This window comes from Lepisosteus oculatus, chromosome 4, assembly GCF_040954835.1.
Source record: "Lepisosteus oculatus isolate fLepOcu1 chromosome 4, fLepOcu1.hap2, whole genome shotgun sequence".
Classification (NCBI taxonomy): Eukaryota; Metazoa; Chordata; class Actinopteri; order Semionotiformes; family Lepisosteidae; genus Lepisosteus; species Lepisosteus oculatus.
The window spans coordinates 56,375,090-56,401,622 of NC_090699.1; the positions used below are offsets into that span (position 1 = coordinate 56,375,090).

The 26,533-nt window shown below is 38.0% G+C and overlaps 1 protein-coding gene across 4 annotated transcripts; it reads right to left on the minus strand.

Annotated features, from left to right (window-relative positions):
• Positions 1-854: 854 nt before the first annotated feature.
• pxk (PX domain containing serine/threonine kinase) lies at positions 855-24,877 on the minus strand. Of its 4 annotated transcripts, none has more exons than XM_015347998.2 (19): positions 24,591-24,877; positions 22,290-22,340; positions 21,494-21,541; positions 20,935-21,121; positions 20,363-20,440; positions 19,625-19,698; positions 19,192-19,266; positions 16,401-16,505; positions 15,300-15,401; positions 13,354-13,515; positions 12,281-12,398; positions 11,667-11,745; positions 10,871-10,919; positions 10,290-10,367; positions 10,018-10,104; positions 9,638-9,707; positions 7,652-7,711; positions 6,160-6,190; positions 3,752-3,840 (listed from the first exon to the last, which is right to left on the minus strand). In XM_015347998.2, the coding sequence occupies exons 1-18, from the start codon at positions 24,690-24,692 to the stop codon at positions 6,171-6,173; spliced, it is 1,545 nt and encodes a 514-aa protein (XP_015203484.1). In that variant the 5' UTR covers positions 24,693-24,877; the 3' UTR covers positions 3,752-3,840; positions 6,160-6,170. The 4 variants fall into 4 exon arrangements, with proteins under 4 accessions (XP_015203482.1, XP_015203483.1, XP_015203484.1 ...); XM_015347999.2 differs by having other exon boundaries at positions 6,160-6,187; positions 24,591-24,876; XM_015347996.2 differs by lacking the exon at positions 6,160-6,190 and having other exon boundaries at positions 855-3,840; positions 24,591-24,875.
• Positions 24,878-26,533: the final 1,656 nt, after the last annotated feature.

The window sequence follows — 26,533 nt, forward strand, 5'->3', positions numbered from 1 at the left end:
GCTGTTATTTTGCAGTGAAGTATATGACACTGCATGTAACCAACAGCACTTAAATTTCAAGACACAATAGTTCCAAGGCCAGCCTCTGTGATGCTCCTAATGTAGTAACACAGGTTACTGCATATATAGATTGCCTTGTGGGAAGTGGGTGACAGAACTGTCAGAACTGAAAGTAGATAGGTATAGTATTGAATAATGGGTGAACTTGTCTTAATCCTGAAACAACAAACAAACATTGCACCACATTTGGCGAGCAGCTATATCACCCTACAACGCACAACTGGCAACCCACTGAAGTATCTGGATGGGACACCTCCTGGGAAAGCTAATTGGCCATTGGCCTTTACCAATCACGGCCTCCTAATAATCCCCATCTATGAATTGGCTTCATCACTCTGTTCTCCTCCCCACTGAGAGCTGGTGTGTGGTGAGCGTTCTGGCACACTATGACTGCTGTCGCATCATCCAGGTGGGTGGTGGTGGAGGGGAGTCCCCATTACCTGTAATGCGCTTTGAGTGGAGTGTCCAGAAAAGTGCTATATAAGTGTAAGGAATTATTATTAGTGTATCTTTTGCTATAAATTAATATAATTGTTAACAGAATTTTACTTTGGAAAACATCTGTTTTCCAAAATGAAGTAGAGTTCAACTTCATTTCATATTAAGAGTAGTTCATAAGTCCAAATCATGCGATATACTGTATTTACACTAATTATACTTAAGATGTTTCATATAATTACTGTGACAGTGAAGAAATTTGGCATTCATGTACCTCTTCTTGATTAATTCTCGTTTCCAGTTTCTTTTTTTTCTCTAGTGTGTGTTATGAGGCTTATACAAAAAACAAGGCAAAGAAGGTTCATCCATTATTTTAATAAAATAGTCTGACAGATTTTTTTCCACAGGTACATGAAAGATTTGTACATATATACATCACAATGATAATCTCTATATAATTATAGATAAAATGTTTAATTCTAAGGAAGAAAAATATCTTAAGCACTTGTGACAAAAAATACATCACAAAAAGGTTTGCAAAAATGGCATTTTTATGCACTTTGTTACATTTCCCCAAGAAAAGTTAGAAGGTGAACTCTAAACTGAACCACAGTCCAAATGTATGCTGTAAGAGAATGGCTTGTTTTGCCAGGTGCCCAACTCCAAAGCAAAATATAAAAAAATCAATTAAAAAAGAATAAGTTGCTTATACAGTAGGTCAGAAAAATATCAAGACTAACATGCATTTTTTAAGGCTTCCCAATGATGCCAATGAATGGAAATCCCAGAACTAACATTTGCGGGCATCTCTTTATAAGTCTAAGGCTTTACTTTTTGTGTCAAAATTGAATCATTCACTTGCTCTCTTGCAAGTACAAAACACTAGGGAGTTATGCTTTCAGATGCACAACACAAGCATGAAAGTAGTCCGCAAATTAAATCATTAACATATTACAACAGAGCTCTAAATTTTACTACCTCATTACACCAAAACAGAGCATGTGTATACTGGCCTGCAACTAGATACTGTAGCTCTGCACTCACACAGTACATGTACTTGAAGCAATGATGATCTCTGCTTTTCGGACATAAAGTACAATATAATCTGTCTTAAAATGCATGGACCAAATGGCTAGATTCATGAATTGTAGAGTACAGTCACTGAATAGACCAACTTCAAAACTGTAAATGTCCATTTTTAGCAAAGTACGTCTATTGGTGATATAAATGTCAGTCTCCTGCATGATCATTCATGCCTGCTTGCATGATGCACAATGCCAAATTGTCAGACGTAGATTAGACAGGTCATTTGGAGTTTGCTTACCTGCCCCTAATTGCCTCTACATGGCAAGACTCTTAATGAGATTTTGAATTTGTTCATTTATTTTCTTTGAACACACGGATCATCAATCAAACCAGAAAATAACACCTGTTAATCTGTCAAAACCAATCACAGATGCTTTCTATTTATTCGAGTAAAAGAGCCAGGAAAAGCAATAATGGTGGAAGTAGCTAAACAACATGCTGAAATTAAAATCAAGAACAGCTAAGTTGGTGAAAAAGTATTAAGCTTTTCCATTTTTGTATTGGACATACATTTTGTGAAACATGCTATAACTGAATCTAAAATGAATGATGTTCTTGTTGCACAGTTTTTCAATATGATTACTATAATCACAACGAGGCAGATATTAAGACACCTTCCAATTTTCTAAAAAATGAACTTCCCATGGGAAAAACCAAACATTTTTAATTGGTAAACAAAGCATCTTTGCCTTGTATCATATGAATTAAAACACGGAATATGCAACATGTATATGCAAGCATTCAATAATTTAACAAAACCAGGTTGCAATAAATAAAAAAAAAACAATCTTGATCTAAAAAGCAGCAGACTGCTTTTGACATGTGAGTGTCTGTCAGCAGTGTATAATATATTTGAAAAGGTGGTGTGAAAGATTGGATTCTACTGGTACTCAATTGTCTGTAAGGAGACAACAGAAGAGTATGGGATTGTGCTAGTTCAGTTCAAACTCTACTCCTCTGGGACCCTTCATTTCCTATATTTTAAAGTGTTGGTTTTAAAAGCCCCTTGGTACAGCAGTGAAAATAAGGGATGAACAACAGCAGTTTAAATTCATTTTTCACTAAGGTGTTGACAAGGCCTGTTTGTGTTGTTTTTTTTAATTAATTTACATTTTAAAGAGGACATGCTGTGTTCATGTATTTAAAATTATTTTAGTACAACATAGGGTTTTGCTTATCTGAATGTGTATACATAGAAGTGACCAGGGTACATCAATAAAACACAGAAGTGCTGAAAATGACTCCAATTACACATATATGTGCCGGATCATCCCAATGGGCCTTTCTTTTTCTGACCTATCCTTTGAGCTGAGATCTTTAAAGATGCATTTATCACACTTCACCAAGAGAAGCCAGAATTAAATCCAGAAATAGGTACACTAATTTTTCTCATGGTGGCAATACAAACTGGCACTCAGCCTGACACGGCTCTGGCAGAACCCAGGAACCCTTTACATATGCAGCCTTCTTTCCTTTGTGAGAAGAATGAAATGTAACAGTGAAAAACAAGCCATTCTCCTTTAGCATAAATCACTGTCAGGGCAAAGAAAAGGGGCTCAGTGCCTTCAGAGGTGATACGGGATGTCTGATATAAAACATACGTGTACTTAGGACATCGGCTTTCTTAGAAATTCAATGATGAGGAAAAAACGGAACAGGGGTTAATAAAATTCAATGTGACTGAGCACAGAGACTTCAGTTTCACCCTTTTTAATTTGCAGCTATACCTTGGCTGAGCGCTTGTATAGACATCCACTGCTTCAAGTACTCCCAAACAGCCACATTCTCAAGCACTCTCGCTGGAAGCTGCACATACACAAAGCGCTCCAGCTGAACCACACAGTAAAGTACAGTCGACGGGCTAGTGTTCCTTAACGTCTCCCCAAGTGTAACCTAACTTCCCCCGGTGGCACAAGTGTATTCAAGTTGATCAAAAGTAACGTTTTGTAATTACACTCTTTACAAAAAAAAAAACTAGGAAAAAGTGGTCAACAGAACAACAGTTACCAGAAGAGAGAAACGCAAGACAGCAGAGTGAGAACCACATGGGCAGTGTGTAAGCCTGTCAGATGAGGGGGTTACTGCGGTCTTTGATTTCGGCTTTCCTCAGTCTTCCTTTGGCGAAGTTCTGAATGGAGCCCAGCAGGGCCCCCCGGCCTGGGTCACTCACAGGCAAGAGGGGTGACTGGCACAGGCCTGGCTCATTCAGTGGAGGAGGAGGAGGAGGAGGAGGGGGAGGGGGTGCTGGCGGCACTCCTGTTTAAATCGGAGAAGCAAGCATTACAATGCGGAACATACGGAAGAGAGGCTTGAATGAAAAACCCGTGTTACGGAATGATTTACTTTTCGTTCAGGTCTAAAAAGGGCACTGTCACTCAAAGGCGGAGACTGTGTCAGGGTCATTGAAAAATAAAGATGAGGTACCTTTTTTAATCAACCTGATCTCGACATGAGTTTTGATTCATTTTTTATGAATAGTTTTTATTAATAGTGATGAAATAAAAAAATGCAAATCAATCAATGAGCATTGAATAAGAAACACAGTATAATATCATTGTAGGGGGTTAGCAAAAACAGGTGTGCTTTTTCATGCTTTTACAAATCAAAATGGGAATGAGTGAATATTGAGGAATGATAGAGCCATTTATCCTTGTTTCTTTCTTCTTGTAGAATCTCATGGATGGAAGTGCTAAATCCAAGTCACTTCCCTTTATCCTGTTTCATATTCCCAGACCTTATTTCTTACTTATTAGTGAATAATACTCATATATATATTAACATACTTTAATGTAAAACTACTGTTAACTGTTGCTTGAAAGCGGGCAGTGCCTGGGTGAACGACTGTACACTGAAATATGCCTAACAGGGGTTTCACCGAAACAGAAATTTCAGAAGAAACAGCTGTAGATTGCAATCCAGCAGCCAACTATTACAGAGAAATTAAACAGGAAAGATTAGACTGTATAAAATCGCACACCTACACCAAGCTGTTTCACGTATTTCTAAAATCAAAAGCCTGGGAACTTATAGTAAATTCTTAATATACTATTAGGACCTTTATCTGCTGTTACTGCCTTTTCCTGGACAAATCAACAAGGATAAATGGCAAACAAACCTTGGTTTCTAAATCCTAGTACATAAGACAATAGTACCAAATTTAAATAAAGCTAAAAGCTAATAATATGGTAAAGGGAAAATCTTTCCTTTTTGCAAACCCCCCTGAACAAAAACCATTCAGGTGTCACAGACAACACAATGTGATCACAAACCTGAGAACACACCATTAAGGCACTTGTGAGATGTTATATCCTTCTCGTGTATGTCTTCAATTGGGTATTTCAAAATATTGCAGAAATGATTAAAACTGGATTTATAATGCTTTCCAGCATAACAAATGTGTGTCTTAAGTTGATCACCTTGCTGATTGCGACACGTTTTAAAGGTGCATAATCCCTTCTGACCACAAGTATTATATTCTGTTTACATGTCATATCTTAAGGCCAAATACTGGAGTTTCTTCTGAAGGTACGACTGTAACTGGCTCCTGCTTTTTAAATGGAGAAAGGGAAATGTACAAGAGGATCATGTTTATAACATTACAGCTTTTTGATTAATTCATAAATTCCTCATTTAAAATAATCCGTCAATGGGATGAAAGGGGATATTGACCCAGGCTCTGAAATATCAGAATGAACAAGTGTTTCCTTCCATCACAACCGGATTTCCTAACCATGCTCCTGGAGAGTTACACTCCAGTAGCTTTTACAGGCCACCATGAAATCATCAATTTATAAAGTCTTGGAACAATTTAACTGTGATCACCTAAAGGGGTGATTTGTCAAGTCATTTAAAACAATTTAGAAAATAAATGAACAGTTCCCAAGAACCAGAGTTCCTTAATTGAGCACATTATTCTCTTAATTGATCAATAATTTCCTAATTTTCCTGATCTTTAGAAACAGGAGAATTAGGGTGAGCTATAAGACCTACTGAATTGAGACACCTGCATACAGTATATTGTAATACTTCCAATGGAAATGTGCCTGTCTCTACAATCTGCTGCTACACATCCAAATGTCCCATTACTCCAAATAAAGTTGCGAATTATTGACTGAAATGTGCCCGTCTCTACAATCTGCTGCTACACATCCAAATGTCCCAGGACTCCAAATAAAGTAGCGATTAATGGACTGCTTAAACTCTTACATGTACATATATTTTACCATGGTTTTACCTGCTAAAAAAGATATTCTAACTTAAATTATTTTGTAAAGCTTTAAAAAATTCTATGCACAGTTACTTCCCTATGCTTCCTTTTAAGAACATAAATCTCCTAATCTCTGTCAAGAACAGCAATTAGTAAAGGAAGTGAAGTGTAATGAATATCTAGAAACAAGAATTCTAACTTGCAAATAGATCACTATTTACATGGTTTTATGTTTTCATTTCTCTTTTTAAAGACAGGAGCTCAAAACAGATTGAGGCAAGAAAATTGGGCCAATCCATTATACAGGTAACTGAGTCAGAGATATTGCAGCTTTAAAATGCAAAGAAATCAGTATGAAATTACTTTACCCCACACATGTTCAAAATGGAGCATGCTCTACTTTGAAGACAGCACAGGAGGAAAAGAGAGGCAAGAAAACGTTATTGTTCATTACAGCTTGAACAGAATCAGAACGCACAACAAAGTTGACTATTAGATTAGTTCTGTGGTGAAATCAAAGTTTGATAGAGGTGTCAAAGGGAAAAGATGCACATTTTATGGTTTTATAGTTATGGTTGCCCATTATCAAGGGAATTCAATGGGTATTTCAGGAATCAGGGGGCCTTTATTTTTTAAATAATTGTTAGTATACTGTATATACATGTTAGCAAAATACATATTTGAGGGATTTTAAAAAAGAATGCCCGCAATGAAAAGAATTTCACACAGGCGGACGTTTTGCTTAGTGTAGGAACCTACAGATTTACAAGGTATTAGGACCTGCTGTGGTGTAATTCTGAGTTGTTAAACTAAAAATGGTTTATTTTATATACAAAATATTATGAAAAGCTCTAAATGGATGGAAACCTGGACTAAATCTTTAGAGCTGTATCTGTATTCTGTATGATATGGTTTGAGTTTAGATAAGCCTTTCAGTTAGCTCAAAAGTTTGATGCCCTTCATGCAAAGACATATATACTGCATACAGCACTTCATATTACAGTAGTTGTCCACATTGTAAGGGTTTGGTAGGTTCAGACAAGACAGAGATCTTTGTCTAAAGCACATTCCCCAGTATGCTGCAAAGAATGAGCTGCTAACAACGACACACCTGACCACTGGGGAGAAGATAATTGGTCAGGTGATTTAAAAACCAGGAAGCAGGGGAAGAAGCGACTAAGAAGCTACTGGCCGAAAATTGATGGATGGATCCTAGGTGGAACCATGAGTTCTGGTAGACGTCTCCGATAGAGACTTAGCTGCCCGGTGTGTATGGTGAAGGAACAGAAGAAGTTGGTTAGGAGCTCAAAGAGGAACTTAGGCTTTGTTTTGTGGTTTGATTTTCACACACTGTAATTGATAGCTGTTTTATTGCACCTAACAGCAGCAGTGTCGCAATGTACATCCTGTGAAAACATTAATTAGAAACTGTTCTGCAGATTTTGTAGCCCCTGCATGTAAAATAATATCTAAACAAATGATCCCTTTATTCTATCAAACTTTGTTTAACCAACAACTCAATACTACTTACACATGTCCTGACTAGTTCAGAATTTAACAATTAGTCCTGATGTTACTAAAGACATACTATATAAGTAAAATTACTTTTATACTATAATCTAACTGTGGCTATTAAAAGAAACTTTGTTCTGTTATGAATCGGCATATTAAGGTCATTGTTAACATCACACAAGCAACAGATGGTCAAAAACACTGGAATTAAAAAAGGAAAACACATATTGTACAATGCACTTCCTGAATTAAGCCTCGAGTTACGCACAGTTACCTGGTAGTGCTAATCTAACAGATTAACTGAGAGTGTGAGCCCAAGTGTTTGAAGCAGGACAGCCTGGGTATTACCTGCTGTGGGTGGTGGAGTTGGAGAGGAGGGAGATGTCAGGGGAGAGCTGGCTCCTGAGCCTGCACAGAGGGATGAGACACATCAAAGTTCACACAGCTGCTGGGCCTTAGTTCTTCTAAGATTTTGTTGTTTCATTTCTTTCATGTAAACTTCGCATTTCATCACTGAATGGCATCTTTGCTTAAACCAGCGGTTCCCAATCCTGGTCCCGGGTTTTCATTCCATCCCGCCCTCATTAGAACACCGGAGCCTTTATCTAAGAAGTGTCTTCACTGGAACATCTGCATTTTCTTTCAAGCATTTAATTTAATGCCCAAAAACATGAATAAGAGCCAGGAACAGACAGTTCAAATTCTTCTTATTATTAAGTTAAGGGTTAAAAGGTGCTACTGAGGGCTCGGCTGGAAAAAAACCCCAAACACACATCTTATCACAAGGTTAAAACTCATAAGAGATCTGTAAACCTGTCGTGATCACAACAGGACACCCTTGATTTATTTATTGTATATTTTGGATATACTGTATTGCATATATACCACTTTAGTAATCTGTATCCAATTGCAATTGCTGCCAGAAGTTTAAACTGTAACGAAACATGCCTGTCAGTTTAATTAAAAATTAAACTAAAATGTGGAAAAAATATTTTGAAAAAATATATCAAGCACAGCACAGGTTTTAAGAATAAACCTAAATTAAATAACACTTGACAGGTTTATACTTGTCAACATGCTGTAAGAATGAGGATGGCTATGATGATGATTATGAGAGAATGGATGAAATTTTGTCCTTTGTTCCAAAATGTAGAACACATATTTGGTGTTAACAAAATTCAACTTAAGCTTGGATTTTTTTCAACTGTGGTGAAAGTATTTTCTTTATGGTAAGTTGCTTATATTTAATTACAGTAAGTATATAGAGATCTCCACTGTGGCATAACACCATCAGGGGGAGCCTTTTCCTCCTTAGTTGAATGTGGCCCTAATCCGAATTTACTTAAATTATAATATGCTACAACCAATACAGGCAAAACAAAAATACATATTCAGATTTTGAATAGGCTTTAGTCTGTTTAACATTTTAAGGAAATTCCAAAATATTTAAATAGTATTCAACCCTGAGCAGATTTCTACATTAAATGCCAAGTACATGGTTTTGCATACAGTACAGTTAGAAAAAACATCACATGTAACAATAAATAATGCAGAACACATATAAGATACAGAGCGAGAGGCACTTAGGTGGCAAAGCTGACAGATCATTTATGCCTTCTAGATAATATGGTGTAGTAATAAAATAGTAAGGATATAGAATGAAAAAGTGTATTAAAAATTTAAATGGGAGAATGCTATATTAAAAATGTACCATGCACAAGTAAGACCCCAAACTGAATACAATGTACAAGTTTGATTATCATGCTGCAGAAAAGCAACTGATGTTTCAGTCTGATTGCTCAGTCCAGCAATCGGATACATCTCCAGGCTAAAAGGCAGGCCAAAATAACTGCATCATTGTAGTCTTGAACAGCAAGAGAACTGTACTGGGGACCCGATTACAGCATTCAAATTCTTTAAGAATAAATTCACTCCATTGCTTAAGAATCTACAGCAAAACTGACACCATCATTTGTTTCAAGAAATGGTTGTACAGTTTGAGAGCCAGGTATCAAGCTATAGTATAAGCTATTATCAAATTTAAAATATAAACTGAATGGCCTTTTCTTGTTTAGAAACTTGCTTATATTATCCACGTGAACAAAGAACAAGTTTTTAACTGATGCACATAACTTTGAAGGGTGTCGCGTAGGTGTGTATACACAATGGGACAACTGTGCTCCACAGTTTTCATCATACACAGACATTAAAATTAACAACAAAGCTGTCTGATATATTAACATTCACCTTTAATAATCATGTTCATTTATAAAAAATACTCATTATAACAATGGTTTCAAACTTTGCAACTTTAAAGAATCGATCATTACGTACCAGAATTGTTTGAGTTGTTACATTTCATAGAGAGATCTTCCTCATTTTCGTATGCCGACTGTCGGGATTTCTGTTAAAGAAGAAACAGGACATGCTGTTCTTTTCTTTGACCTCTAATAAATTCTTTCAAAACAGTCAGAAACGGAAGGATTAGATGTACAAGCATGTCAAAAGATCTTGTGCCAATCACTAACAAAACAAAAATGAAACCAGTTCCAGGCTTGCTTTTTCAAACCCTGGACCTGTTTAAAGGCACAAGCAGCTAAACTTCTAAAGGTTGACAGCTCGGATCCAAAAAAGGACAGCTTTATAAAAAAAAAAGATGATTTTGCCATTGTATCATTACTACTATGTTTTTCAATTAACTAAAACTTTCTTGCCTTTCTTGCCAAAATCTTTCTTTTCTTCTTCTCCTCTTCTGAGCCATGATGAGACTGCGCCCTGGTTAGTCTCCTGTGCTGGTGAATCTGAGAGAGAAAATGAAACATGCAAATGTGATTGCTGAATATGCTCTGCCACAACTTTCTTGCAAAAACAAACGCTCATGCTGACATGAGCCTCGGACATATTTAATATTACAAAAACATAGTCCTGAGGCTCTGGTTTCAATTCCCCCACAGCTAACAGGCTGGGGGAGGAAAACTGAGCTCACCATTTTTTGTTCTTCCTGCAGTCTTCTTTCCAGGTTTTCTTTAGCACTCTTCAAGGCATCCTTTAATTTAGTTGAAATCTGCAATTTCATTGACAAAATAATTATATGATGCAGTTGAATACAGTGGGATGTTAACCCAGTTTCAATACTAGTTGGTCATTATAAGATCCTGTGGACTGTTTGTAAGAAAAAGGCATTGCACATTCTATAACAGGTTATATAATGATAATAATAATAATAGTAATAATGTAATAATAATAATGTTTCTTTATTAGCCCTATACAATTTCTTGCATTAGGAATTCCTCTTTTCGCATACCCCAGCTTTTCTCCATGGAGACACAGACACACAGACAAGGAGAGAAGCTTGGGGTCAGAGCGCAGGATCTGCCATTGTACGGCATTTGAACCCGCAACCTTCCAGTCACAGGCGCAGATCCTTAGCCACAGAGCCACCGCTCCACCCATATACTGTATACATACTGTAGGTATTAAAGAAGCAGGAGTAAATGTCCTGCACATTATGTGAATATTGTTTTTGATACTATGCGGCTCATTCAGATAAAAGCTATTCCTTCTCACCTTGAATTGGGGTCTCTCCGAGTTGAATAACAGAATATCACTAAAAAGCCTAGAAAAAGAAAAAAAAATGTTCTGTGGTATTACAGAATGTATATACAGTATATCCAAAAACAAGGATAAAAAAGGGTCAATTTATATAATGCACATGATAACAATTCCTTAGGCTTTTTATTGAGGAAATACCTGTAACACTGTCACACCCATGTTTGCAGCTTAAATGTATAACAGTACTGTATATAACCCTTTTTCCTTGGAACTTTATAGATTTACCTGCCATAAATATTTAAGCAGCATACATGTTGCAATTTGTTTCTAGATTTAATTAGAAAAAGATTTTCTACACTATAGATCGAACAGTAAAATTCTATTTGATACTTTCCCCTAGTCATTAGTCACTTAGTCTTTTGATATATAGAATAAGTAATTTATGCAGCTCCCTAGCCACTGCACATACAAATTCACCTCTAGAACAAAGTGAGGCTGTGAGTACTCAAGCCTGGAGATCAGGGCTTCCCTCTCCCGTCTCGGAGGAACACATTTCTGCACGTTTTCTAGCTCTCTATGAATAAGTAACAACTGAAGACCTGGGAAAATCTGATCAACTTCTCCAATTACGCCAATAATTCAAGCAGGTTAAGAGTCGCGCTGGACTGAAAACCTACAAGATTGCAGTGCTCTAGGAAAAGAACTGGGAACCACTGTTGTAGATGGTCCATGGAACAAGCAAGGACTTAAATAGAACTAGTGACCTTACAGTCACATCCTAATTTCTAAGAAATACCTCAGGCTAACTTACGGATTTTGCAAGAGCTGGGAAACAGCTGGCATTCCAGCTTTGCAGGCTTCGGTGGAGAGGATGGATTGCAACACAGACACTGTAAGACAACCAGAAATTCAATTTCACAGATGGGAGTTACAGACATTAACATCACCCAAAGGGGCAGCAGAGTAATGAATACATCCGAGACACGGCTGTACTACCGAAATTTCCATATACTGCCTTTGCAAATTGTGTTTTGTTTATTATGCTACGCTACATAAGAGTTTGGGGAAGAAGAACTTCCGTGCCATTTTTTTGCTGTTTTTGACAGCTTGAAGATAAACAGGACTCACACAGTAAAGCTCCTTGTTTAGACGTACTTATCCACTCACTGGAGGGACACTAATACACAGAGAAACCATAAGTTTTCAATGATGCTTTACTAACCTGTTTAAATTTCCCTACTTCCATTATATTTCCACACAACTGATTCCTTTACCAAAGATATAGAAGAATATACAAAGCAAACATGACCGCAGAAGTGAATTGATTAATCCAGTTCAGGTTTCCTAACTGCTGGAAAGGAAATACCTGTGAATTGCGTGTTGGCAAAGCAGGCTATATAACAGTAAGGCCTTTTCTGGACTGACCTATGGACGTGGAGGGAGCAGGTGGAAAACAGTCAACTGGAACCGCATCTGGAGGTCTCCCATACGTCATTTCATACAGCAAGTGCCCAAAAGAGTAAACGTCAATGTCTTCTGTTGTCTAAAAAATATTCCAAACGGCACATTCAAACAATTAACATTCAAGGAACAAACTCAATAAAAATGTCTAATATAACAATTTTTTTGCATGTGTGTAGCAATTTTCATCCCAAAACATCTGAAAATTCCTATGTAGACATAGGAAGAGGCTCGTTTTATTTACCATCGCAGTGCAGCAACCACCTGTATAAATGACAAACAACTGCTCTGCACCTGCGGCCCCACTGCACAGCAGATCAGATGGGTCAGTGAATAGGGAGAATACAGCAATTGAAATAAACAGGAGATTTAAGCAAGGCCAGATTGTGTGGAATTTAGCCAAGACATTGGGGATCATACCCCTACCTCTTTCAAACTACTGATTTTTTAATGACCAAGCAGTCAGAACCACAAATTAACTTCTCATTCAAAGGGCAGCAACGAACAGCAATGAAGACCTTGTAAGAGGTGCAGTATTGTCGTTACTAAAATTTCTTTAGTCTCCATTTTCAACTGTTATAGCTATGACGAAACTCTGCATTGACTCAGACCTTGCACCTCCTACACTCCTCTTTGATTTAAATCTTCTTCAGCAAGGCACAGTTTAGCCAATATGTGTAATAATGCAATATAGAAAAGCATCCGCCCCTGTTATTTTCTTATTACAAATTCTGCAGCTAGACCGAGAACTGTTCAATAAAAAAAAACTTTAAATAAAAAAAAACTTTGCTTTCAACACACGTCGTTTTCATCTCCACACATCCATTCAGCTTGTTTGGAGAAGACTTTGCAAGATAATGTGTATAAGTCGCTACACCTCCACAATAATGTGGAGATAAAACTTCACATCTTCATGTAGGAAAAAAAAGTCTCCTATAACAAAAGGGCACAGGATAGGATTCTAATAAGTTACACGAAAAATGGAGCACAGAGCAATAGAGCAAGAGCACAAAAAGTACTTTTCCATCCTTACTTACATTGATTTTCCTGAACTGCGTTGCATGAGGTCTGTAGTAAGAAGGAAGTCCAAGCAAAGTATTTTCTATGTCTAGCAACTTGCAGGTGTCTCCATCTAACAAGATATTAGATGCGTGGAGGTGGCCATATGGAAATCCCTTGTCATGAAGAAATTTAAGGACCTACAAGCAGAAAAAAAAATAAAAGAGAGGAATGTAAGGAACAACATAAAACAGTTACATTTTTTTAGTTAGAAAACAGGAGACAGGGTTGTGAGGCACACTTTATATTCACTGTACTTCTACTTTGAGAGCACTGAAGATAATGGGCAACGATGAAAAGCACCTCTGACAAGCACACACCACCACACACGAACGCCAGAGGCCTTTAGGAACGCTGTAATGAGCTGTAATGAGCACAGAGGTCACGTGCATGTGTGCAAGTCAGTCGCCATCGGAACTGTGAAAAAGGCATTCCCTCTCTGCCTACAACATAAAGACAGTTTGCTCAGGCCATGTTCTTAATGACTCTAAAAGACAGGCTGGAGGCTGTTATTAAAAAAAAACAAGAACATACGAAGAAAGGCTGCCAACAAGAGGAGGTCTTTTTGTTTATTTTGGCAGTTTAGTAGCTAAGTGAATCTAAAATGTTGTCTAGTCATTTCCTGAAGGAGCCTAGAGCTTGGGCATTAATCACCTAGGTGGAAAGCGTATTCCAGATATCTACAACTTTTTATGTAAAGAACTGTCTCCGATTTCCCTAGTAAATGAGATCTTTTAGATTTTTGTGACCCGGAGTCCTCATTTTGCTGCAGATCTGGAAATACTCACCTTGGTTGGCCCTGTTTAGACCCCTTAAGATATTATATACTCAGGCACTTACATACCTGGAACTGCCTCACAATTTCTGTAATGCTAGACAGGGCAAATTTAAGCATAATGTCCCTTAATTAAAGGGGAAGTGCAGTTCCAATTTCTCAGACTGGTTAATAAATCTCAGTAACACAAATTCAGTGAATTCAAAATTAATTCTGATATTTCAGTTTTCCCTATTGTTTATCACCTGTAGATTTAACTAGTTGGCAAACTAGGTCAGAATGTAAACCACAGCTTACAGTACCTCCATACAGGTTAGGACCCTTAAGATGATGCTTCATGATGACACTCTTATGGCTTTTCATTTTGAGAATTAACCTTTAATAGACGGTAATCAAAAGCTAGTTAGCTATTTTTTAAACTTAACTTCCTTTTCCAAAGCCATTTTGGCTTTCCCCTGCATGCCTCTGTTTTATAAGTACTGTATTCTTATTTTGCCGTATTGTTTCTGAACTTTCCCGGTAACGAAATAAGACTCGATGGTCTGGACTATACAGAAGTTTCTTGGTTCAATCTTGTGTCTGTTTTTTTTAATGAATTGATCTTACATTCGTAATTCTCCAAGCTGTGACTACACAGTAAATCCCATCATAAGTGAAAGGTGAAATGTGGTATCCTGGGGCCTAAGAATAACATTGATTATCTTAAGTATAACTGGGAAAATACTACCAGGCTATAGAGATTTAATAGTTCATCCTTAAATAACTCAATGCTGATGTGTAATTCTTTCAGATGTGATCAGTCACACTAATAAACTACTCCCCCATAACTCACAAGATCTTCCTATGCTCTTGAAATCCAGATCTAATTGACACATCAAAACCATAAGCCAATCTTAGAACAGCACAGATCATGGGTTTAACCAGAAGAATTCTATGTACCCATTTTTTCAGTATTAAGCTTGACTGATATACTGCATGATAACAGACGTATATACAATTACAAACTTGTTTTGAAAATAAACTTTGTTTTGGTTGCGTCGAAAATTATGCCTTAAGTCAGAACATCAGAAAGTATTTTTCTCAAGGGCAAAACCGTGCAATAAACCGAAGGACAATAAAAAAATGCAAGAGAATGTATTTATACCGTACCTCTAATATCTGTCTTCCAAATGTCCTAATTTGCTGGAGTTCCAGGCCCTGGATTTTCTTGGGATTACAGTACTTCTTCAAGAAAGGCTCTTTTGGTTTTGCCTTTAAAGAAAGACAACAGACAGAATCACTGAAGACTTGCTTTAAAATTGCATACTAAACACTAACCAATCTAAAACATAATCTTACATTTTATGATTTCAGTGTATCAGCTGCAAGAATTTACTAAGCATTCTGGATATTCTTCTACATTTAATAACAGACAAGGATTGGATTAGATAGCAATTTATCTCAGCACTGGCTGCTTCTGGCACTGCTGTAAACAAGTGTGATCATGCTCAGCCAAATCACATCAGGGTGCATTTTGAAACAACAGGAAGGGTGGGGGAAGTCATGAAAATAAAAAAGAAGCAAGAAATAAGCATGAAGGAAGCAGGTTGACCATAATGTAAATTCACAAATAAACACAAATAAAATGTATGCATTTTGTTCATGGAATGAACTCTTCTATTCTCATACCTTGTCATATAAAATCAGTTCTTCTTAGATTCTCTGTTATGAGCCACATTTTGGGATTTCAACACTCAAAGCACTAGTGAATTAGAGGTGCACCGAAAATTAGTGTTTTTGTTTCTCTCAAATCATAACTGCTTTTTTATGAAATGACGCGTACATAGTATGATATGTTACATATATTATTATATAGCATTGGCTCTGCAATAATATAAGAAATGTAAACTCTCATGGAACTCAGTCAAAAACTCTTAATAAAAAAAAGTGTTTGAGGCTAACAAGGGGAAACATTTCATAGAGCTGATATTTCAAAGAATTAAATGAATCCCAGGTTCTGGTACCTACACCGGAATCAATGTAATTCCAAAAATGTCATCAAGCTCCTTTACATACCAGGGAATGGAATGAAAATAATAAAAAAATAATCATCATCTTGACAAAAGAAAGTTGTGCGACGCGATTTCGTAGCAAGAATACGAGGTGCCACTGACAAACGACAAAGGCAAGATGAGAAAATGCATTAGTGAAAAGCAGGGCAAGCTGGCGTGAAGTTCTGAGGCCTGCTGAGAGAGGCATGAAGCAGCTTACCTTACATATGTGATCTCTCAGCGTGCCTTTCTCGCCGAACATCCTGATCACCAGCGCCGAGGACTCGCTCGCTGTAGCAAAGGTAACAGGGCAAATGAAGGGATGCTGGAAAAGAAAAAGCAATAAAACATTTTGCTAGGTGCTAGCTTGTATCCCAACTGTCGTCAAAGCCACACCCTGCCACTGGCGCTGCGGAAATCAAGAGATCCAATTTTGAGACATCCTTCTGTCCCATCTTTGCAGGAAGCAAGCGGGCTCTGCAGTATGAGTTCCAACCACATTATTGTATGACAGGGAATCTTAGGCACTTCACATTACAGCACACAGAACATTTCAACAAAGAAGGAATTTTAAGTTCAAGGATTTCTTCAGTGGTGTTTAACCTACTAATATGTTTCAATAAACCTCACCTACATAAAGGAAAACAACGTGCTCCTCTTTGCAAAAAAGTGTCACATCTGACATCTTGCAGAGCTTTGTTCTTGATACCATTCACTTTGGTTTGTTGGTAACCATGGGGTCAGATTCTTCGTAGGTATGACAAAAAGTTGTGTGTAATCAGCATACAAATAGAAACGAATATCTGCAGAAATCACAATGTTAATCTAGCACTATCTGGCTTGTAACACGGCTTAGGTTTTGTTAAAGGATGCACCCTCATATTTTTATAGATGTATTCTGACAAGACTGAAGTGATACTAATCATTACCTTCTAATTATCAACTCTACAACAGCGTCAATATCAGTTTGAGTGCTGATGATGTTGGCATCAGTCCAGGTTCTCAGGCTAGGAACCCTGGCTTCACCTTTTACCCAGACCTAGTGAACCTTAACTTTGAAAGCCGACAAGTTTAAGCCATTTGGACTCTGGCCATCTTCCAGGTCCCAGAACGAAGCTCCAAACCTCAGTAGACTGTACTTTCTGTTATTTTGCTTCCAGTCTATATTATGTCTTGCAGGACAGTCAGCACTTTTATTTCCACTCTTAAACTTACTTTCATACACCAAGGTAAGTTTTCATTTATTGTACTGAATCAAAGGTATTAGTGTGCTTGTAATATTTTGGTGGTAATTTCAAAGCATCTATATATTAAAATGAGTCTATTTCTGCAAGATAAAAGTCTACTCGATCACATATTCTCTGGGACAGCAACTGAAAATACAATCTTTCTTCATACTGTAGCATGTGTTTATGTCATCCACAAGCTAAATCACAAACATAATCAAGTGAAGTCATGGGACATTCACAGGACTACAGCCGAGACACTCCTGGTTTTTTTAACCCTAAAGCAGTTTTTCTAAGGAGAAGATGAGAAATTGAAAAAATGCAGCACTTTGTGAATCAGAGACCAGGAAAACACGCCAGTTTTCAGACTAATGCAGTAAACATCTATAATGAATTTGCGACAGATTTTTTTAAGTGTTGTCTGCTTCAAAGTTCTGTTTCAAGGTCAGCATCAAATGTGAATCTAAATGATAAGCCATCAATAACCCGGAGGGATAGCACACAAAAGCCTCATTAGCACAAGGTTAACACTGTAATGCACTTCTTTTCTGAGGGATTTGCAGAACATGAGATAGGCCTTAGCAATGGATTATATCCCTGCAGGAACCTAAAGCTTGATATTTATCAGGTTATTCTGATAGCAGAGAGAAAGGGTTTCAAAGTTATGTCAGAATCAATTCAATGAGTTTTCTCCCTTGTGCTTCTCCCCAGAATGTTGTGTTTCAGGACTGTCTCTTTTCTCAGCTGCCCAGAGTGTTTTCTTTTGAATCCACAGCACATTAAGCTTCCGACTGTTTCCAGTTAAGACCGCTGCCTAAAACTAAGTCCATCTGGCAAAACAAAACTTTATGCTGCTTCACAGGCACAGGATACTTCCGGAGCCAGCAGCTACATCCCCATACAACTCACAACTAGGAGCCCACTGGAGCTCAGCAGGCCAGTACCACGATGGCAGATCTCTTAGGAAAGCTAAGGCTGCAGCTGGAACATGTGTCGGTAAGACCAGTAGGGAGTGCTCACCCTGCAGTCTGTGTGGGTCCTCATGCCTCAGTAAAGTGATGGGGACACTTTTATGTAAAAAAGGTGCCATCTTTCGTACCTCAAACACGAGGACCTGACTCTCCTTGGTCATTAAAAATCGCAAGGCGTTTCTTGAAAAGAGTAACCGATGCCCTGGCTAAACTTCCCTCTGGCCTTTACCTATCGTGGCCTCCTAATGATAACCATCTATTAATTGGCTTCATCACTCTGTTCTCCTCTCGACTGACAGCTGATGTGCTTTCAGCATACTAGTGCATCATCCAGGTGGGGGCTGCACATTGCTGGTGGTAGAGGAGAGTCCCTGTTAACTGTAAAGTACTTTGAGTGGAGTGTCCAGAAAAGCTCTACTGAATACAATTATAAGGAATTATTATTATTGTTGATATTATTATTATTCCCTGTTTCAAAGTCATCTTTCACATGTAGTTTAAAATCAATCTTAATGATCCCAGTTAATACGATGTCTCATGACAAGTCTTGAAAGACTTTATTTGGTCTGTGAAGCCAATGAATATAAACTATAGAGCAACTTTTTTTAAGACAGAGCACCTAACAAAACGGGGTTATTTGCAATTTGTGACAGTGAATTGTGATTCTGTTCAGGTCTTATTAACCTACTCACTCGTAAACTACTAAGAGAGAATAGCATTATCACTGCATTGCAAATTGTTTAATAAAAGAGTCAAGAATGTAAAGATGTATTCGTTTTCTTAATAGTTAACAAATGCGGGGTACTGTACTTACTGACACAGTGGGCAGAAGCTTCATTGTGGACTGAAGGTCTTTGTCAGACAGAAATTTGTCAGGACCCAGGTCAGCCTGCAAGAAAAGGACCAGCAAAACCTGTTATCTTAAACTCCTAATCCTCACTTGAGATGAAAGGCCATAATTAACGACTATCGAATGTTATGTGCTGTTACCTGAAGGTTTCATATAATCTCCAGTCAAGTATATACAACACTGAAAAAAGCAAAACTGGCCCCCTTCCCAAGAAAAAGACCTTGTATTTTGTTTATTTAAAATTCTGTCTTTCATCTAAGATCAATAGCTGAAATCAGGAATTCTAGGCAATCTTGTACTACACAGTCTCTATACATCTGGTGACTGAGCTCTCTTATGTACACTGTAAATGTAGAGCGAGCTGCAGAGAATATATAGTATGAAACACGTCACTCACCCAATTAAGGACTTGACGTTCCTTGGGCTGATCTTTGTTTTTAATTAGGAAAAACCTCTTCCGTATCCTCCATCCTTCATAACATAGAACAAGAGTTAACAACCCACAACAATGCAATCACACAGTAATTAAAAGTATAAAAGCCTTTTTGAGTAACGAAAGCAGAATAAGAATGGGAAGATGTCTTCCTACATGCCAAACTGAAACGCAATAAGACTGATAATTATGGCGAATATAATATAGTTCTGTGCACTTGTCAATGGCATTCCTGTTACAACACTATAACAGCCTTATGATTCGTCTCTCCAGACTCAATATTTACTAAAGAACTGCTTCTCCTTTGCCAAACTAGATGGGGTGCCACACTCATTCCTTCACAATTTGCCTCCCTTCACCGAATCCTGCTTTAAGGTTGTTCATCGTGTTTTCTTAAAGAAGAGGTCTGGGCATAAAAAGAGTGTTTTAAAATACCTTAATGAGGCAAGAAAACGGTTGTGTTACAATGGCAAAACAACCCACTTAAAATTCAACAGCACAGAGATAAGGAAGCTAATGTCGTACTCGATAGCCGATAATAATAATCTGGTCTCTCTAACAGACGGTAAAAAAAAACCCAGCAGATTTTATATGCCTCCAAAATAGACACGCATGCATTATGCAAAACATAATTTAAGTGAAGAGCACAATTAACAATAAAACACTAAAGGGGGAATCTAGGAGTATTGCAAACTATCTCACCTATGTCTTTTAATGGTTCTACCACCTCCCACTTCGGATCAGATCTGAAGAACATGGAAACCTGCTGTAGGGCAATTTCTGTAGACAGGGGAAAAATAAGGATTAGTATCTCTGGTATAATGCACAGCGGAAACTGACAAGCGTTTATAGAACACCAAACCAAAAACACTCGGAACTTTTCAATAGGACAGATGTGGTCAACAGAATGATTAGAAAGAGGCTTCAAATTAAATTTTCCTTCCATTATAAGTAGAACAGCCTGAAAGTAATGGTTAAATAAAAGGGAGAGTAAATAAAATGGCAAAAAAACTGATAGCACATGTATACAGTTATATACAATATACAAATACATGTGGAGCCCACGCATTTACTGTACTGCAAACTGTACTAAAATAAAAAGGTTTGGATTGTACCTCATTAACATGATTTGGGAATTGCTGGTTTCTCCACCTTCTCTTTACATCAACTCCAACATGCATCTGTACACATGGCATACCAATACACTCCTGAGCCAAAATAAGCAGGCGATTGACTCATCCACTCATCCTCCAGCAATGTATATTTCTGCCCACCTGTGTAGTTTGCTGAGTAATTGCTGGTGTCCAGAAACTTCTTGACCAGCTCGCAGCTGGACAGGATGTGATGTGTTGTTATAAAGTTCAAGTAGGTTTGGAGACCCTTTTGTCTCTCTGCGATGAACTCTCGGTCCATGTTCCCGATCAGCTTTTTGGGAGGAAGGGGCAGACTGAGGCCAGAGATCTGTATAGAAAAAGGGAACAGGGTGAGAGAAAATTCAGAAAGAGCTGGGGCAGACACCTCACATACAGTAGGTCTCACAGCGGCAATGTGTTTGCCAAAGCTTTAGGGCACATTACCTATCCAAAATAATACAACCACTCACTGATCCCCGCAAGAGTAATCCACTTGTCAGAACAATTAAGAACATTAAGAAGAAATAAAACAGATTTTCTAAAAATAAATCTAAAATCTCTTTCCGGTTTTGAAGAACACAAAACAATCCTGTATTATTCTGCTCTAGCAGCATTATATAGCACCTACAGTACATTATATGATTTACAATTCAACCCAAGCAATTACTGTGAAAAACAATAAAACTGAAAAAGTTCTCACCAATAAGCTATTGTTCAGCATGTCAAAATCACTGTATCTTCTTATGACCTAAGAAAGTACACAAACATTTTAGTACTGTGGACAAAAAAAGCCTGTTACAAAAAGAGAACATTTCTTTTTGCATTATTCTTTGTCAATAATAGAAAAAGGACATTCTTTCCCTTAACAAAGGTAATCCTTTGAAATCCAATTATGGTAAAATTGCACAAGGCGCTACCATGGGTTTGCAGTAAACAAAGCCAGACAGCCTTTTACAGAAAAGCAATTTACTATCTGTAAGCTGACCTAATGGAAAGAAATAAACAGGATGACAGTGTATCATGGCTATGACCATTAAAAGGAATTTCGAAAAGCAAAATCTTAGGGATTCTAAATCTAGTAGACTCAGGAGGGCATACTAAAGTCTTTTTATGTCTGACTGAATTTTGATATGTGTTCATTGTTGGAACTTCAGAGGGTCAAGATATGCTAAAAATCAGAGGTCTCTTTTGTAATTGAGTTAAGGTCATACTGTTGGGTGTTTAAGAGGAAATATAACCTCACTGTCCAGAAAAGCACTATAAAAGAGTAAGGATATCTTTACATTGTTATTAAAAAACAAATCTACCTATGGCAACTGTATTCCAGGATCAAATAAAAATAATAGTACAAGATCTTTGTTTTGGAGGTTTTTACTTGTTGCTGGCTGCACAGTATTGGAAGATTCAACAAACAAATCCCTCGGCCTTCAAGAAGGTGGCTGGATCTGCTCCTTTACTCCCTGCACCTTATGCTAACCAAGTCCATTTCTGCTTACCTGCCAGCTGTTTTCTGTGGACACACCTCTCTGTACACGAATAATATACTCCTTGAAAAGAAAAAGAAAGGTGAAGCTCAGCATCAGACCTACAACTGTCTGACATCTTAATTTTTGTGATGCTTTTAGGAAGAGGGTATTAGAAGGGGAAGAGGCGAATTTGTGGAAATAAGCTTCTTTAGACTGTTTCATTTAGTGAAATGCAGTGTATCTACAAATGCTACCCCAGCACTCCGTAACCTCGGATCATAAAAAATGTGGTGACAAGAATCATGCTGATGTCTGCTTCTCTTCAGTCACAAAACTACAGGAAGTAGTGGCCTTCACATTTGTTATCATCTTGCTTCTGCCTTATACAATACATTTTACAATGTTGCCTTCAAACAAACATTACAAAAAGCATTTGACATGTGATTAGGTTCTGCTGAGGTCTTGGGAACTCCATATGCCACACAGCTTGTGTCAAAGGAAGTTTCCAACACGGCAGGAAAATTGTCCTGAGATCATTTAGTTCTATGATCTGTTAACCTTCTGTAACACTGTACAGGCTCACACAACTTAAAAGCACATTTTCCAAACTTTAAGAGGATTCATAGCTTGATGTTTTATTGCATGTCATTTCCGAAAATAATCTTACACTGTTCTTGCTTTTCGAGTGCTTTACAAATATTTAAGATGTTACAAAACACGTGCAATGATAAAGACATTTTACACACAACACTTCTGTTTTTTCCATGTCTAACACATCTGGGACCTCACTGTAACGTTGATTCGAACACATTTCATCTGTTGTCAAACTCAAAACCCAGTCTTCCTAGTCTCGCTCGTAAAAGTTTAATCAACACTGAGTGCACCATAATTTTACTGTTGTGCATCTGTGCACCTGTGTTGTTTGAAAGAGATGTGCATTCATATAAAACAACTTAAATGTACTAAATGGACTAAAATGCAAAATAAATTAGAAAAAACACAGTTTTTCTAACCAGAATATATTTTTCTGACAAATGGTAGCCCAGGTTAATATTCATCACTGTATGCATCAGAGTTAATGCAAATCAAACGTGGTTTCAGCGACCCAAAGCACTGATCATTTAATCAGCGTGAAGCAGACTTATTACTGTAGCACTAGATGTTAATGTTTCACACCATTAACTGTAAATGAGTATTCTGATCTCCTTGTCTCACAACTTAACAACAACCCTGCCTTTCCAGGAGAGTATGGGGATGAATGTTAACATGCATTTCAGGAAAATCAGTCTCATTTCCTATCTGGACAAAACTGACACAAAAAAAAACCCTACAAGACCTAGATTTGAATCACTCAACATTTATGAAACTACAATAATTTTTAAGGAGGAAGAAGCTTTACTGACAAGTGCAAACCTAACAGATCCAGTAAATGCCGATTCAAGTCTTTATAACAAGAGAAATTCCTTCTCTGTACAGAACTGGTGTTTGCAGTTGACATCGGAAACAGGTTTGACTGTTCAGGTTAGCAGAGTAGTAAGAGGCCCATTTTCCGATTTCCCTGTTTTTCCAAATCAGCGTTGAAAGAATAGCATAATAAAACTCTTTCTAGACTGCAAAGGATTTCACTTTGCTTTTGAGAATTTTACCGGAAAGAACAGCACAGATGTAAAAACTCCAAGAAAGCAAGAAAAACAGTCAACGGCCAGGCAGACACCAGAATGAGCCCGCAGTTCCTCTTAGCAGTTTAATTCTGAATCAGTATAATATCGTTTCTACATCGTAAGATGATAAATAATTAACCAAAAAGTGATGACTAGCGATTCCCAGTAGGGAACTGGAATCGTTCCAGTATGCGTGGTTTACACTAATGTTACGTCGAAGCTAGGTACGAATACTACACCTAAAATGAAAAGATACAGCAAATAAATCTGGCAAAATAAATTTAAAAATGGTTTCCAGTGAAGGTACATAATCTAGAATAGTAAGTGATGACTGAAGCAAATAAATCCTCTGATAATATAACCAGAATTCGTTTGAATGACTTGCTGGAGTTAAGAAATGACTGATACTTCGAAATGCGCATCACGTTACTGTACTTCTTTCACCGCTAAATCCAGATTATGAAACTCTGCACTGTTGAATGGTTAAAAGTGTAATTGTCTGAACTGTTGGTTTTCTGCCAGTCGTGCTGTCAAGTTCATTAACAGCATATACAAAACGCGACACCGAGGGTGGTACGTTAAACAATTTAAAGAACCGCCCCAGCTCTCGGCGGCCTGGGCTCCGTATCCCCGAACTCCGCTCTCCGTTTCCGCCGCTTCGCTCGCTTACCGTGTGGGACTGCAAGCTCTGACTCGCCTCGATCACGGCTGTCAGCGGCACGGTGTCGTCCAGCAGGATCTTACCCGCGGACGGTTTCTCCATGAACGCCATTCCCAGCGTCCAGGGAGCAAGAAGGGAACTCCAGCAGCCGGTCAGAAGTGTACAAGCGAGGATATTATTACAGGAAGAGCTGCCTGCTGACTGTCAGGAGTAGGGCTCTGCTCGGCTCTAGACAGTTCAACTGCTTGTCACTGTGAGAGAGGTGGGCTTCTCTGCTGCTGTCCTAGTGCCCGTCAATCATGGGTTCCTGTAACTAGCCGGTAGCAAAAAAATCTTTCCGTGGGTTTCGAAAGAAGCAATTACATGAAAATCACTGAACACGACGGGAATACACTTTTTTTTGCGCCCTGGCCTGCGGCTTTGCTTTCGTGACTTAATGATGTAGTAGTAATTGCAAAAGCAATTAAATATCATTTAACAGTGGAATGTAATTTATACAAATGTATAAGATAAAAATGTACCGCTACAATTATTCATTTATAGATGTTCTACGCTTTCGTCATGGATTCAGCTATTTCCTAATTCTAGAAAATCACGTCATGGTTTCAACAACTGGGTGGACATTACTAAATAAGAACTAAGCCAAGTCAGTATGTGGTTTACACCAGTCAGGTTTATCACTTCACAGATAATAATAATAATAATAATAATAATAATAAACTTTATTTTATATAGCGCCTTTAAAGGTGGCTTCTCAAAGCGCTTTACAGGATGACAATAACAATAAATAAGAAGACTACAACAATAAATAAGAAAATTTCACAAGACAGGACACAATTATAATTACAACAATACAACAATAACAATAGAGGAGACCGTGGAAGATGGTATTAAGAAGAGCAGAGGGGTGAAGAATGGAAGCAGTTAAGTAAAGGCTTTTCTGAAAAGGAGGGTTTTGAGTCTGGATTTGAAGGAGTTTAGAGAAGGTGACTCTCTAATATCCTTGGGCAAGGAGTTCCAGAGCTTGGGGGCATAGCAGGAGAAGGCCCTGTCGCCCATACAATGTAGACGGGCTTGGGGGACAGTAAGGAGGGCAGAATTTGAAGAGCGGAGGTTGCGAGGTGGGGAGTAGGGCGATAAAAGTTCAGACAGGTATTGAGGTGCCAAGCCATGTAAAGCCTTGTAGGTGAGCATGAGGATTTTAAAGTCTACGCGGAATTTGACCGGAAGCCAGTGCAAGGACTCCAGGATAGGAGTAATGTGAACACTTGCACTAGATCTGGTCAGGATTCTGGCTGCTGAATTTTGGACATACTGCAGCTTGTTCAGAGTAGATTTAGATACCCCAGGGAGCAGAGCATTGCAGTAGTCAATTCGAGAGAATACAAATATGTTGATCAGCTTTTCAGCCACAGTTAATGATAGCATAGGGCGTAGTCTTGCGATATTTCTAAGGTGAAAAAAAGATGTTTTGACAGTATGCTGTACATGTGGGTCGAATGTTAAGCCAGAATCGAATATAACCCCAAGGTTTTTCAATTTTGATTGGAGCTCAAGTACAGAGCCATCAAAACAAGACAGCAGTCACTAGTGATCACAGAACTGGGGAAAATAACACTATGCTTCCTAACTGTACTGAAACAGCTTTTTTTCATACATCTATAAGGCCAAAAATAAGTTTACCTTGGGTCAAAACAGACAGAACCACGGTGTTCAGCTACCAGTAGATCTGTCTCCCCCCAGGTTCCCCTCCAATACAATTCAAGAGATAAGGGATGCAATTTCTCACTTCTAGTCCTGATCTTCTCTGCAGTGGGGGTGCTGCACATGACCCAGGATAAACTGGGTCCCCGCCTTCGTCGTAAACGCTTTAGGATGAAAAGCTCTATACAAATACAAGGAATTATCTGCTTCCCTGTGGTATTTCTTACTTATACACACTTCAGAATAAC